This window comes from Bombus pyrosoma, linkage group LG6, assembly GCF_014825855.1.
Source record: "Bombus pyrosoma isolate SC7728 linkage group LG6, ASM1482585v1, whole genome shotgun sequence".
Classification (NCBI taxonomy): Eukaryota; Metazoa; Arthropoda; class Insecta; order Hymenoptera; family Apidae; genus Bombus; species Bombus pyrosoma.
Genome location: NC_057775.1, coordinates 14,269,156 through 14,285,044, shown reverse-complemented (window position 1 = coordinate 14,285,044; position 15,889 = coordinate 14,269,156). Strand labels below are relative to the sequence as shown.

The following is a 15,889-nucleotide window of genomic DNA, read 5'->3' as shown; positions in this document are numbered from 1 at the left end:
GACGAATGCAAAGAGCTTGATAGCATTTTTTAAATTAAAAACATTAGGAGGAAATTACAACGTTAGAAATATAATATTATTAGATAATGATTATTTTACGTAATTGTTTCACGTGTTAGAATTGGTCAGCTGAAAATTGCGGATTCCCTCTTATTCGTTAATCTTTGTCGAAGGAACGAGCTCTTTGAATTTTTGCATATAGGAATCGTGACGAATAACTACAGAAAGCGAGAGAAATTTCTCTTCATAAAAAGTTATGTTACTTTCCTCTTGCTCCGAGTCGCACGCTGTGAGTTTATCAATATGCTGACGAATTATTTGATATCTGCCGCGCGGTGGTAAACATGTTTGTATTCACAGGTTGTCTTCGATCGTCACCGAAGCCTGTGACCTTGATACAAGTCATTATCATGTTTAATTTTATTTTTTTAAGAACGTTTCAAGTTAGAAACGTGTTTCAATTTTAAGAGACATCCACTTATATGGGGAAAAATTTGTTGCCTTGACAGCCTCGAAGAAAGAAAAGAATTTCGTAAGATCTTGAAAGAAACGTCTAGATGGCCTCTGATTTATATGAAACTTGGCAAATCGAAAACAATGGTTATTCTAAGATTTTGGTTGACGACGTATTCGTGTCGATGAGAACGATATTCCATGGTGACATTGCACTTGAACAAGATATCGACTTTGTATCAAGCAAGTTCGTCAGCGCGGCGGTGGCTTGTTGGCCGTGCGCTGCGCTGACGTAAGAGTTCTGCAGTTTCGTTATCAGGTTGGCATAAAAAACTTCGATAACGAGAGAATACTAGAGATTCGTCGTGCTATTGTTGGGTCAGAGCAGCTCATACACAGTTACGTTCTTTACCAATGTGTTGTTTAGAGAACGTTTTAAATCGGTCTAAATCCATTTCTCTTGTTTCGTTGATTAATTCTTTTGTCGTTTGAACCATTTTAGATGTCGAACACGAATTATCTGGTTATTTGAACATACCTGGTCTTCTTTGATTAAATTGTTTGTCCATTCGTTAGTGAATTATTCGGTGGTTTATTTCACATCTATTTATATTAATTTTATTGTGAAGTTTATCGCATATTACAGTGTTAAGATATAGGATTATTATTGTACGAATAGAATGTAAAAACATCGTGATAGGAATTAAGTTTCTGATTTGACTTCGAATGAATTATCTCTGAGCCAATGTAAATTATGAAGATATAAAATTGTATAATTATTCCAAGCAATATCGATTCCATATCGATTCTGTGAGAAGTAGAGCAGCAAAAAAAGAAAAAAAAGAAAGAACGAAGAAGATAAAGAAATTAAAAAAATTAAGATATCGCTATGTTGCGATTTAGTATCACGTAAGATACTTTAATGATATTAATTTTTATTAATAAAAGAAGAAAGCGCGTTTTTAATAATAATGATGTATATCAGTATATGCTTCGTACTTTTAACAATTTTCTTCATAATTTATCGAATTACAGATTCAATTACGATAATTTAAAACCGAATTTTTTTATGGGCATCTACTTCTCTTAGTTTCATTCAATATAATAGAATACAAGATAGTCCCATTTCGCTAATCGTTAAATTATTCTTAATATGACTGATATTGAATGCACAGAATCGTAGAACTTCCAATTTCAGAGAAACATCGATCTTTCTCGCATTATCATACGGCTGGCACATCAATCTATCACACTTATGTATAGAACTTCGCTATTATACTCTTGATTGATGCAATAGAGCTTCGTTCATAGCATACATCCTCTAATTAGTTTTAACTACTGTGATTTTGCATTCCCGTCCATACCATACGAATAAACTGATAATCAAACGTTCCTTTTTGTTCCAGGTAAGTGATCTAGCAGAATTTTTATTTCTCCATCTAAACAACGTAGATTCATGGGTAAGACAAAATTTTATTTTATAATTATCGAAAGGATTACTGCAATAAGGACACGGCTCTGTGTCTCAATAACACGTAAAAACCAACAAAGACCAACTTAAAATCAATCAGAGCCAAAACGCTTTTTCAAACATACTATAAAATCATAGTCGACTGATAATTCAGACTAATGATATTTTAGATTTTTTAATGTAAAGCCTGCATGGTTTTCCCTTCGAATAAGTACAATTTAAATATTACAGCTACCACCTTATTTCTACAAACTCTCTATTTGAGATCTATCGAATCTTTGTCTTCTTTGTATATCTCGCGCTTTTCTATCAACTGGTTCGTTTCTCATTCATGGTCAATCCTAGCCGCTTATTTCCATGGAATCCCATTTACCGAGAACGGATCTGTTTAGCCGGGGCGACGAGCGTGATTCAATTACGTGGATGTGCGATACCGAGCTCTGCTCGAGAGGAGGCATAGTTGTACAAACACGCCATCGGTTCGTGCTCACTTCTAAGGCTCTAATGAAAACAAGTAGGTAGTAGATGTCATTCCACGGCAGTGATTCTCATTAATAGCCGGACCGTGCAGTGTAATTAACCGATCCTCTCCTCTCCTGGTAACACACAGTTGGAAGGACACAGTCGATCGTTCGGCGTAACTGTGATGCGTTTGTGAGCCAGGATCGTCCGAGAAGCTGGCAATTAGAATGGAGAACATTGTTACCAGGCATCCGTGGAAATTGTTATAATCCCAGGTCTGGTTGAGTTACGAAATAAATAAACGCTCTCGTAACTGTGGCCAATGGGAACGGTCTCGCGCCAAGCCAGATACTTTAAATTGTCTGGCATGCAAACGCCTTTTAGATTCGATCTCCGCGACGTGATTTCGAATGTCGTTTCACGAACCGTTATATGTCTGGAGAGAAGTGTTCTTGAATTGTTGAGAATATTTCTGCTGTTCTTTTTGTCCGGGCTTTTGTGGAAGAGCTGGATTCTCGTGGAAGAAAAATTTGTAATATTGTTTATTATCTGTGTAGCATATGTAGATACACGGACACTTGTAGACAGCTTTTGTAAATATATTATGTTTGTTATACAAAATATTTGGAAGTTACATTAACGCTATTATGAAAATGGCTATTCATAATTTGTTAATAAACATATGTTCGCAGTGAGCGTGTTGTAATTTCGATATACATTTTCAGATTTGTTTCAAATATCTGCCAATGTACGTGGTGAAGAAGCTCGGTTCTCATAACAGTGCTAATGAAATTTCAAAATGCTTTACATAACACACATGATATATACATAAAAGTAAGGAAACTGTTCAAATATTATACTTTCATGAGCTACTGTATACAATAAAAATTCAATCGGCAGTGTAGATCTGTTAAAACGTCGCTCGCAACGAGCAGGTTAGAACGCTTTAAAAAGCGCAACCTGGATGAAACGTTTCTCTATCGCGTCACTGTAGATATCACTATGCACGCGTAATCTTCACGCCATGTTTCTTGTCCCGTTCGTTCCCTCCGTTACGCGCGTGGTTTTGTTCCAGCGCGCACGCGCTCTATACCTCGCGTTCGTTTAAATAAACGTGACTTTAAGAGAGGAACGTTGGCTGGTCGCGTACGAGAAGCGAAGACATCGGCGGGCCTGGATCCTTTGACGCTTTTACTTTTCAGTTATGCGCCGGTTAGTCGCGAGCAAATCTCGGTCTGGCCGACCAAGTGGAGGCTCTTTGTTCGCCGAAGGAATTCGCTGACGACAGGTTTCGCTGGAATCGCGCACGCCTCGAGATAAATCGGCGCGCTGCCGAGCGAGCGCGCGTAATTGAAATTTGTCAACCTTAAGAGGCTTTTTGCCACGAACCGTATGGAACGGTTGGCTCGTTAGCGCGGCCCAGGGGAAAGGCTAGAGAGGGGAAGAATGTAAAAATGTTCCGCGTTATTTCAGTTCCTCTTCGGTGCTTCCTTTTTGAGACTCGTTTATTTAACCCTTTGCAGGGCGTGCTGGTTTTCGCGTGGAACGACCTCGCGTAAATTCGCGAGACACGCGGGTTGCGTTTGATCTTCGCTGAATATCACGGGAGGCATTTTTTGTTAGTTCAAATTGAAAAGTAAGGACGAGGAATGTTACAAAATATGTATTATTTATTGAAAATATCCAATTTTAATGAAGATTTTACTCTATTAATCTACTTTTACTAGGCTCGATGAATTTAAAATGAAATCGGAACACTTTCAGGGCATTCAATGGTGAAATGTTGCTTCGGAATTAGAGTTAAAAATTTAATTACGAATACAATCTCTGTTTGTTGAATCGGAACCATTATCTGTGTCACGAGTATGACTCGATATTATAAGGCAAGGAATTAAGAAGAGGAATGTCTATGTTGATGCAGAGAAGGAGGCGTACTTGTAACTTATAACGTGGTTCACCTAAACACTTAATACAAACTCAAGCTCAACCTCACTCGAGTCTACACCGCGTCTTAATCTTAATCCAAATTTAAATTCTAATACAGATCCAGTTCAAACTAAAAGTCAGATCAATTCTAACTGTAGATCTCTATTAATCTGTTGAATTAATAATCTAGCACAAACTGGGATTAGGAGACTGGTTAGAAATTTATATTTACGTGCTCTGCATATATATCCGAAACTTCACACAATGTCAGAAATCGAGAAGTAGCGAAGAATCATATTTATATCAAAGAAAATGATAACTTTTATCAAATTGTCGATATCATTCTCCTTCAATTATATCAAAAGAGATTAATAATTATCATAAATGGTATGCCTAGTAACAATGGTAACAAGGGTACAATGACAAACAAACAGAATGCGACTGAAAAATCTACACGTACATAACATACAAGTCACGCGCGTGTGGAAGATTAACCCGAAGCACGCAAACAATAAGAATCCGGCAGGAGTTGCATTGACGGAGGATGAAAAGGCGTCCCGAGCAATAATTGTTGCGATAAATAGGCGCGTGGCTGCACGGGCAGAAGCAATGGAACAGAAAATCAGTCGGTTCTGGCTGCAGCCGTGTCGCGAAGGAGGTCGATAGAGAAAGAGGGAACAAGTACTCTTGCATTCCGATGAACAGCAAACCTAGAAACAGGAGGGACTGGCAGGGTGACAAGTCGCGAGGAGGGAGAGGAAAAAAGCGAGAGAAAAGGTAGATCGCGAGAGAAAAAGACGAGGATAGGGATAGAACGAAGGGAAAGAAAGGAAAAAAGAAGGAGAGAGTGATCTCGCAAATCAGTAGGAAGGCGGCATCGACCTCTTCTTCCGCCATCTTTGTTACTCCAACTACGTTCTTCTTCGCCCGTTCTTTTTCTACCTTCCCCTGCTTGTTCCACTCGCGAGAGTCCTTTCTTTTGTGTGTGCATTGTGCGGATAATACCGGTGCTGGCTTCTTTTACGTGACTGTGGGCGAAAACGAGCCAGCAGATACCGCTGAAGAAAAAAAAAGGAAGCGCGATCGGTATTCTCGCCCGCTCTATCCTTCTCCCTTATTTTTTCCCCTCTTCCCGTCTCTCTTCTTTCATTCTGCGCCTCTCCCCTGTCTTCCGTGCACTTTCGAAAATAGTCTAACCTAAAAATATGCGAGTACTGGAGGCGTGGCGGCTCATGGAGAGAAACTCTTTCGTTCGCCCGTAGAGAAGTCGCAGTTCGAGATTCGCCGGACTATCTCGATACGTGGACTGTATAGGATTATCGATGACTGACAACTTTTAATAATTCACCGTCACGAAAGGGGAAGACGGGTGTCGTTAATTGGATTTATCGATAACCGGGGCTCTTGTTTCACTGGGGATGAATCGAATTAATCGAAATCGAAGAATGAAACGACAAGCTGTGCATATGAGAATCGAGCCATGTGGTATAATTGTCTTCTGTCGATTTTTAGCTTCGGTTGTTAATAATGTTTTAAAACTTCCCTTTGTTAAAAAAATATTATCAACTCTTGTTCTTACAAGGAGAGTGGTAAAAAGATATCTTTTGAGGAGAGATTTGATAACGATTTAATTAAAATTAACTTTCAAACATAAAAATCATTTCACGTATATTTTCAGCCAAAATTCTTTTCGCTGACATATTTATTAAATGTTACATACTGGATATGAATTCGAGCAAATAAATATAAAGAGAAAGCGAAATGCTGATCGATGTTTGAAAAAGTTACGTCACGAAGTGGCAGCTATTCGAACGGTTGACACTTTTTTCGAATAACGATTACGTTTCAATGGGAAAAAATTAATAATTTAAAACTCCGGTTGGCTAGTTTTTCGGTCTTACGTTTGGCTGATATTTTTTGATTACAAAGCCACTGTGCTTCTTATAGACCGGCCTATTTTTAACATTTGTCTCGGCTATTGCTATAATAATACCATTGAATTTAGAACATTAAATTCTTGGTGCATCAATACATATACTATAAAAAAATATTTATTATTTATTAACGACAATGTCATTTAATTGTCCAATCAATGTATTAACACATAAATTACGAATAGACGTTTATCTAAAAAATGAATAATCAAATTGTGCTTAATTGGATAATCAAATTTTTCTTTGTTCTAACCGGCTTTCTTCAATTACCCATATTATCTTGGGATTTTTTAAAAATAAAAATTCAGTTAATGTATTCGTTTCGGTAGACTCATACACTTATAAACACTTATGTTAAAATGTCATATACGTTAAAAAGGATCTTCTCTATGTTAAAACGAATGATCAAAGAGAAACTGTCAGCGTTGAAACAATCAGCGTCTAATTTCAAAGAATTACAAGGGCTTATTTCAATGATTTTGTAACTTTATTATCTAGTAACGCGAGTAAAATCAATCATGTTGTTATTAAGAAACAGATTTTAAAAAATTAAGAAGTTACTTCATAATCAGTATGATATTACTAAAAAATTTTTATCTGTTTAATTCCTTGTACTATTAACATATTATTTCATCTTGTAACTTACATGTTTCATAGGAATAGTGAAACGCATATCGTTATCGCTTCGTCACCGCATCCAAGTTTCTTCCCCTTGTCTTTGGTTTTCTCGCGTCCTAATCTCCCCTTATCTGCATTATATCCCTAAATCAGTCCGTATTTTTCTCTATGTTCCCCCATCGTCGACGAGAATATCTACCATTTCGATACCAGAGTAATACATTATAAACTAAAATGTTCACAGTCTCTCCACTAATCGAAGCCCGCATTACTTCCAAGAGCAATCCTGATTACCCCTTGATTCAACGAAAACTCATCGCTTATATCATTTACTTCAAAGGGTAGATATGGTTCAGCTCGTAAAATTGGTTTCTCCAACTAAAAATGTTAAATGGATTCTAAATTGGTATCAATAAGTAAGTATGCAAATTGTAACTGTCTGCTAAGATAGAACTCTAATTTTGGGAAAAGAGTTTTTGGGAAAATCAAATCTCTCTTTCAAATGTTCCATTGCCCTAAACGTCTACTATCTTCCATTCCATAAATCAAATATTTGGAACAATTTTTTAACAAAGACCACGATGAAAATTCTTTTGAAAGAAATAAAATACGTAGAGAAATTTCACTCGAACCATGAACGGATTAGCTTGCTTATGGAGGATTAATTTTCTTGATAAAACGAGGATAAATACACCACTTTATATTCACAGACTTAAGTCACCAAAGTATCGTTAAAATTGTCTGGTCCGGAATTTATATTAATTGAAATGCAACACGCGGTATCTAGCATGCAAAGAATGCAGCGGACGAGCATGAATTGCGCGGGTGATGTCGTGATATGAGGCCCGTCTTTATGATACCGTGTCGGACATTTAATTACAAATGCCACCTCGCCATTCTAGCTTGTCGTGATATTCGTACAATATCTGCACGCAACATCCGCGTTGTTAATATTGCCTCTCGTTTCGAAGATGCATATCACCGACTAACATTAGTGGACAGACGCTCTAGTGAATCTTCGATCCTTAATCATCGCGCTTGGCTCGTATTCGATCTAACCGCGATAATTACTTTATACGCAGGTCGAAGCCAAGCGCGAATTATCGCTTTCGAGGATGTGGAACGTTGGAGCACCTGATCATAATGTATCTAACCGTAATGAGAAGTAAAACATGGTCAACTCTATTTTCAAGTTTAGATGTACGATTAATAAATCAATGATCACTTTGATCTGTTATTTTCTTTGTCTATGCAGTAATTAAAAATGTCTACCGTAAACAATTTTTTCAACTGATCTCCTATAATCTCTGGATGCCACAGATATTCTTTAGGATTTATTTAGTTTAGTCACGTTTAAAATATGTTGGTATATGCTAATTTGCTATTACGTTCAAACGTTATTCCGTGAATTATATTGGCAATATGAAACGTAACCGTGATTCAATATTAAGCCGTTTAAATTTATATCCAGTTTAGAATAATAGTATTTGATCTATATAATTTACCTTAACATATCCAATTACGATAAACCGATCTCCTTTAATATTGTTAAACTATATACAAACATTCGATTTCAGACAAATGTCATATGTAAAGAGAAAAGAAAAAAAAAATAAGAAATTGATCGTAGAGATACCAATCTACGTTTAACTCGGAGCCATACCGTTGCGCCGACACGTCACGCTCGCGTGAAGTTTAAATTAGGTTGAGTATCACTGGCGGATTTGTAATAAGTGCAAGCGGAGCGATACAGATGCGTCGCTCTCGCAGTGGTCCCGTTTGCGCGCTCGCGCGCCTTCTCCTCCCGTCGAATCCCAGCGCACCGTGAAACCGTGATGACGCAACGGCCAAGTGTTGGTGGAGGTTGGGAGTGCGGGCGACGTGTCGCGAATGCGTCTGTGTAAAAGCTTCGCTGCCAGCTGCACGTCAGCCGCTTAAGTCGCGTTCGCGACCCATCATCAAGGGTGCGAATGGTGCCTATCATTCGTATTTTTCACAAGTCATTAATTTTGTATTTTGTTAGATATGAAATTTATATATATATATTATATATATACAATACAAGTGCATACAAATGCCTTATAAATAAATTTGAATTTGTTCCACATTACATATCACTCTGAGAAAAGTGAAAATATTGTTAATAATCGTGTCGCCCAGGAAGCACATTGATCAACTTAATAAATTGACAAATAAGTACAGAAAAGTGATAATATTAGAAGTAACGTTCTTTAAATCGATCTTATAATTTTTTATTATTTATACCACCTTTGAGAATCTGATATCATTAATCGCGTACTTATGCAATGAAATTAACAAAAGGTTGATCAATTTACCTTTTGAAAGATTGGATTGATAATAAGAAATAATGTCCGCGTTATTGACACTGATCTAAAATCGCTTGTATCGATCATTGAAACATCATTATCGACAGGTTATTTCTCTTAAAGCTTTCCTTGTCACGGCGAGAATCTAAAGAATACTACACATGGTCATAGCGCGTAACAATACCCGTCGATCCGTCACTCACGTTGCCTTGCTGTTCTCACAGTTCACGGTGCATTATATCGACTCGGCTTCATTCGGCCGCCGCTGCACTGACAGCGTGTGTAGGACTATGGTAACTATACATGATAGACGCGTTGCGGTACATTTACCTACCGTTCAAGTGGTTGGAGGTTCTGAATCCGTGAACCTCTTTGCAGCAGTCGATGGCATCATACGGGCGGTGTAAAACAGGCAAAGAGGCAACAGTACGATCGAAACGAGCGCGAATCGGAGTCGAAGTTGTAGTCGGAATCGTGACGAGTTGCCTCGGGTCACTTCGGGTCGCCTCGGGTTCGGGACGAGCATAGCCGAACGCGTGCCTACGTGCGCGCTTTACCACGACGACGCGGCGCGGTGCGACGTGCCGTAGCGGGACGGGACGAGCGAGACGACACGAGAGGATACGAGACGAGACGAAACGAGACGATACGAGACGGAGCGGGACGGCGCGTGGCGAGGGAAACGAGGCGAAGCGGGGCGAGGCCAGTCGAACGGAGCCGAGTCAAGTCGAGTCGAGTCGAATCGGAAGGAGAGTCAGTGGCTGGCGACTCCTCGGGGCGTCAGGTTTGTGTTGTGTGGGGTTTGTTGTTCTTTCGCGCTCCTTGCAAACCACGTGCGCAGCTCCGTGACAGCTCCGTTCTAACGGACGTTCAGAATATACAGAGCTACAATACTACACGGCGTTTCGTTTATTGTGATCGAACTCCTTGACATTTCCGAAGGAACTGAAGATACTTTTAGTCGAAAATTAAGTTTTTAAGGGAACGTTGCTCGGAGAGGACTGAAACTCGAAAGTGTAAATTGTTTATAGTTATAATACACACTTTTTATATACTATCGTGAAGTTAAAGTTGAAATTTTAAAAGTGGTATCGCGCGAGGCACGAGCGATAATGCATGTTGCAGATAGGCGATGTTGTTTAAACTATCGGATACAATGTGGAATTTCTCTTCGGTATTAATACGAATAAAGTGTTGCTCCGACGATTACGAGTACCACCGATAAATCGCAAGAACACGTTTTAAACAATCTGTAGAGATTCTTCGATATTACAAATTAAAATTTGTCACGAAGACTTGGCTACGTGCCCTCGACGGTTATCGCAGCTGAGACTTTCGTTAGCAACTCTTATCGTGCTTACGAGAATAACCTGACCGCACAGCGCAAATATTATGAATGCAGGAATCCTCAAATCGTGTTACGAGTTAAAATTGCGATGCCTGCTAATCGGGGCCCAAACGTTGCGAATCTCGAAGTACATTCGGATAGAAGTGTCGCCAAGAACGAGTGAAATTCTTCGAATTTCTTGAAACTCAAATTTCCACGAACACCTATACTTCCTTCTAATCTAAGAGCTAAGTAAAACTAAAGTTAACAAGAAATTAAACGAGCGAAAGTAACTCAATTGGTGCGTGATTGAGTCGGCAACGTACAAAGTGAGTGGACCGTGGTAAGGTAAGAATGCAAGGCGGGTAAATTAGTTGCGGAACAGGTACGTTTGCGACAAGAAACGGAATAATAACGACTGTGGCCGGAAGAACGAGGAAACGAGAGAAGAAGGAGAAGAAGAAACAGACGGAAGGAGGTGGAGGGGAAGGTGTTCTCTTATTTGCAAAGCGACTGAACGTAGACGTAGATAACCACTGCGGCGAGATAGAAGAGGAACGGAGAGAGGAAGTGACACGATCGTGACACGACATAGAATAGAACGAAGAGGAATCACGAATAAAGATAGAGGGGACGCAAGAAAGAAAGAGGAAGAAAGAACAAGAGAAGAAACGAGTTTGGCAGAACGAGAACGAAGGAAGGAAAGAACGATCTGTTAGAGCAAGGGAAGGGAGCGAAGAGAGAGAAGATTTCTGGGCACGCGCACTCCACCTGCTAGCGTGTAGTGGCACGCGCCATATCCACCCCCTCCGCTGCCGTGGACGTTCCGTTCCCCTCGCCGCGCGGCAGCACCGCACTCCACCGGCCCCTCTCTCGCCGCAGTCCCTCTTTGGCGTTACCTCCTGGTTCTACCGCAGCCGTCGCCGCCACCGCCACCGCCACCGATTCTTCCCTCCCCTTTCCCTCCTGCAGTCCCCCTCCCCTCGTCCGACTACCCGACATACCCGCTCGATCTCCCCTCGTTCCTCGGTGCCTCTTCTCCTCCCGCGGGAATCCCCTCCCGTGCGCCCCTCACGCGTGCCACGGTTTCGAGACCGGGACGCGCGGGAGTCAATCGCTCGCGGACTTCGATAGGACGAGCACCATAGAGGTCCTTGCTCTTCCTCTCTTAGAACGCCTCTCTGTCCGAGCGCGTTCTTCGCGCCTCGTGTCACTGCGATCTCGTGTGCTTTCCGCGTTCTCGATCTTCTCCTGACTCTGTTTTCTTTCTGTCGTTCCGCTTCTTCCTTTCGTTTCGTGATTCCTTTCGTTTCTTCTATATCTTAGAAACGAAAGTTTGGTCGGATTTTGAGATCGAGAAATTTCGGAATATATCGCGACGCAGTTTCACAACTGTTGCATAGCACCGAGTGTGGCTGATTCGAGTAAAAAGAGGCATAGACGCACTTAGAGAAGACAGCAGAGCGAACAACACGCTGCGTGGCGCGCCTCGGGACACCGCGTGGTCGTCGAACAAGAGTACCTTTCCGTAGTCGGAAGGCTGGCATTCAAAGCTCACAGTGAATTTTCACAATCGGCTCGGTAGACGTGATCGTAACACACGGGGGCAAAAAAAGGGTTTGCCGGCCGATGTTTGCGTATGAAAAAACCCAGTCGTCCTCTTCCACCTCTTCCTCTTCTTCTTTCCGGTGTTCGCCTGCTGGCAGGGGGGCAACGTGCCGGTCGATCGCTGTATAAAGAACAAAGGGCCAACGGCGATACTAACGACGACGAAGACGACGACGAGGAAGACGAGGAACGAGGACGGCGACAGCGACGAGGAGAAGAACGTGGGAAGGGAAAAACGTAAGAAGGAGGAAGGAAAGCGGACGAGAAAAATAAAGAGTGGGGGGCTGACGCGTGCTACTACTGCTGTTACTTCCAACGCAACAAAAATAGTTCAGTCTCCGCGGTGGAGGAGAGATAGCCAGCGAACCAAAAGAGAAGGGAGATAGTAGTGCCAGAGGAAAGAATAGGAATATCGGAGTTATCGTAATATACACACGCACACGTGTAACTTGCACGTTATCAACGTAAGGAGACCACGTATAATACGAGCGGCTGTAGTGAGTGCAACTTTCGGTGTGCTGATGACGCATTCGACAGTGAGAAAGAGCGAGAGCAGGCTACTTTCGAGATAAACACGAGACGAGATTCGTCACGAGCGAAAATAAAACGGAGATAAATTAGGGCCCGAATCGTGCGTGGAGCGAACAAGACGGAAGAAAAAAAGAAAAGAAGAATTTTATTCCTGACGAGAGTAAGATTTGGCATTCCTCCCGTTCCCTGTAGTGCCAGCAGTGACAGAGAGTGATGCGCGCGCGATCAGCTGTTCGAAGCCGCGACGTGCACCGTGCTTCTCTCCCGTTTGATCGATTGTCGTCCGTTGTAAATTTTTGATACGATATTCGTCGAAATTCGATCGATCGAACTTCGATCGCGACGACCATCACGCTTCTCGTCTTCATATGCGTGTTTCGAGTCAATGTTCCCGAACTACCTGTTGACGATTTACGAGGGAAAATCGACGCGGTCTGTTTCGACTTAATTTAACAGTCGTGCTGTTGTTGGAAGTAACGTGGACAGCTTGGTTCTCATTATTCATTCAAGAGTTTATTCGTAGCAGTTGATTCAGTGGTATCATCGTGACATGGCACAAAAACCGTCTAAGTAACTTCCCTTCTTGTCGGTCATTGTGTTAGTAAATACAAGAACCACTGAAGATCGGTATATTACAGAAATCGTTGTTATCATGTGTTCGATAACATTTCGCGGGAACAGTGTGAAATCTTTCGCACGGACGTGTGTATTACCGGTTGAAGAACATTAACGTGCAAAAAATTGGTGGCGTGCTTTACAAGTATTTAGTCATTGGAAGGAAATCGAATATGCGACTGGTGAAACTTTTGGTGGTGGTGCGGCGCGCCGAGTGTTTTTCGGAGTGAATGTTATCGAGACGTTGTTAGTATACGTCTTATCTGTCGCTCGCATCAGTGGAGTGACAGAGAAAAAGAGGAAGAGGGGGAAGGAAAGAAAGAGACTCGACGGAGTTCGGAGGTCACGGAACCGTTGGACGATATGCGGCACGCAAACTCGTTTCAACGAGCTGAGAATTTCGGCCCGCGGATCCAAGCAGCGCGCTCGCGTCGTCCGGACGCCAATAGCGGCGTGAAACAGTGGTGATATGCTGGTCGAGGGACACGGGAACGTCGATTCTATTCCCGGCGTCTTTTTCTCGCCGGTTGCGTGACGTTCGACTGGCGGCGAGGAACAGAGTATTATAAACCGTACGCGGTGACGTTCTCGAGCGCGCGCGCGCGCTAACCTCTACTTCGCTGCTGGTGTGATAGCTAGTCAAAGTGATCGGAAGGGCATTACGTTTATTATACGGGCATCGGAGCAGTTACATCGTGTACAATAGAAGTAACGTAGTAAGAGTCAGAGGCTTCAATGTAAAGTGTTAAGCTGTAAAGTAAGAAGAAGAAACTAGAGATATATCGTACATGTATATCTTTTCTAGAACAACGCACGGATTAACAACGCAACAAAGGTGAAAGAATCGTTCTCGTTCAACAAGAAATGCTTGTGTCGCGCTGATCGAATTATATCGTTGTGAAAGAAATATCTGAGAATACTAGTGACTTTTTCGCCACCTATTTGTTGTGTATGCGCCGTTACGGGACTTGCAAGTTCGGTTTGGTTACGCGCGAAAGAAAGTTGTTGCCGGTGGTGGCGCGCTGGTGGTGGTTCAAGCGTCTCCGGAAAAGCGCGGAAGACACGACGAAAGCGAAAGTACAGCGGTTGCGTTGGCGCGTTCCAGAAAATGACCTTCAAGTTTCGCTGAGAATCTTCCATACTTCAAACAGAGAAGAGAAAGATGTATTTGTAACGACGACAACTGTTAACGCGTATCATCATCGTGTGAAAAAAAGGACATATTCACCGATTAACGATAGTGTATTAGTGTAGATATTCTAATAACAAGAAGAAGCCGTCGGAGGAGGGGCATGGTGGGCACCCACCAACCAGGGCCACAGGCCCGGGTGGCCCCCCTGTAACAAGGAAATCTCTCGCTATCGAGCCGTTCGTGCTTCATTACATTGCCTGGAATGATGGTATGTCCATTTGAAAATAATATTTCTTATCTATCGTCACTACGTGGCGCGCGTGTGTCATCGTTTGTTTTGAGTCTAGCGTGACTAACTCTTAAGTGTATTCAATCGGACTATTACCTACTCTTTTGTGTTTCGCGTGTTTACTGACAAATCTAAATATTACCTTTTTAACGGCCTTTTACGCGATTGAATGGTTAATGTTCAGTCGTTGTTTTGAAAGGTTTAAACTACTATAATTCTCTGTTTCTAAATCTGTTTTTGTTTTTCTTTTCGTTTTTCTTTTTTTTTTTTTTTAATGTGAGGTTAGAAACATTTGCAATTTTAACAATTGATCGTTAATATTTATTTTATTGATAATAATTGATGATAAGAATAACGAGCATATTAGCAATTTGTAGTGCACAGTGAATGCACAAGTTGAATTTCTAATTCTGAGAGGGAAGAGTTAATTGAATTTAAATGTCAGAATCGTTCATAATTTATTACATAGTTTAGAATAAAGGGATCGGTATTAAAGGGGTTCAAGTTTGAAAAATAACGACTCACAGACAGGTTTTTCTGCTGGCTTCCAATAGCAACGTAGATAAAAGATATCGATTCGTGAATTTTTTTGTTTATCTTCAACCGTGTCCGAAACTTGGAGCGCGCACGAAATGTCACCAGATAACGGAAGTTCCGGGACGATAAAAATGATTCAACTCCGAAAAATCGACGGAAAGTCGCGTTCGTCTCACCGAAACGATGCTGGTGTATCTGCGATCATCCATATATTCGATCCTTTTTCTCTTAAAACGACACTGGTTGAAATCTATTACACGTCTTACCCACGCGATAGGCACTCTAGAAGATTCAAAGAAACCGGAAACGTCTGACAGCCATAACTGTATTGCACCACGTACACCAGTTGTTTGTATTGAAATTGCGGTGCGTGTCTCTTCGAGCATAACACGGACGTATTTATTATACCGTGACTTTGTACACCGGTACTCGTCGATGATCGAATATAAATATAATATATAGGGACTATGGTGGAGGATTTCAAAGAATTTTAGTATCTTGGAAATTTTAAGAACCTTATTTCATTATATTATATATAATTATCATTTATTTATATAATATATATTATTTATATGATAATTACTTTTCTTTGCAAAATTAACTGTCGAGCTTCTTAGATTGCTAAAAAAAATTTTGCAAATATCGCGATACATATCACA

General features: G+C 41.1%; 1 protein-coding gene across 6 annotated transcripts in view; it reads left to right on the top strand.

The window, feature by feature from the left end:
- Positions 1-15,889, top strand: part of LOC122568746 (neurogenic protein mastermind) — a 247,455-nt gene that overhangs the window by 112,345 nt on the left and 119,221 nt on the right. For 2 of the 6 annotated variants that reach the window (XM_043728856.1, XM_043728855.1), the window contains exon 1: positions 9,982-14,672. The exons of the other annotated variants lie outside the window; for them this stretch is intronic. In XM_043728856.1, the coding sequence (XP_043584791.1) occupies positions 14,667-14,672 (6 nt within the window). In that variant the 5' untranslated portion in view covers positions 9,982-14,666. Of the gene's footprint in view, positions 1-9,981; positions 14,673-15,889 lie in introns of those variants that run through there. 6 annotated transcript variants of the gene reach the window in all.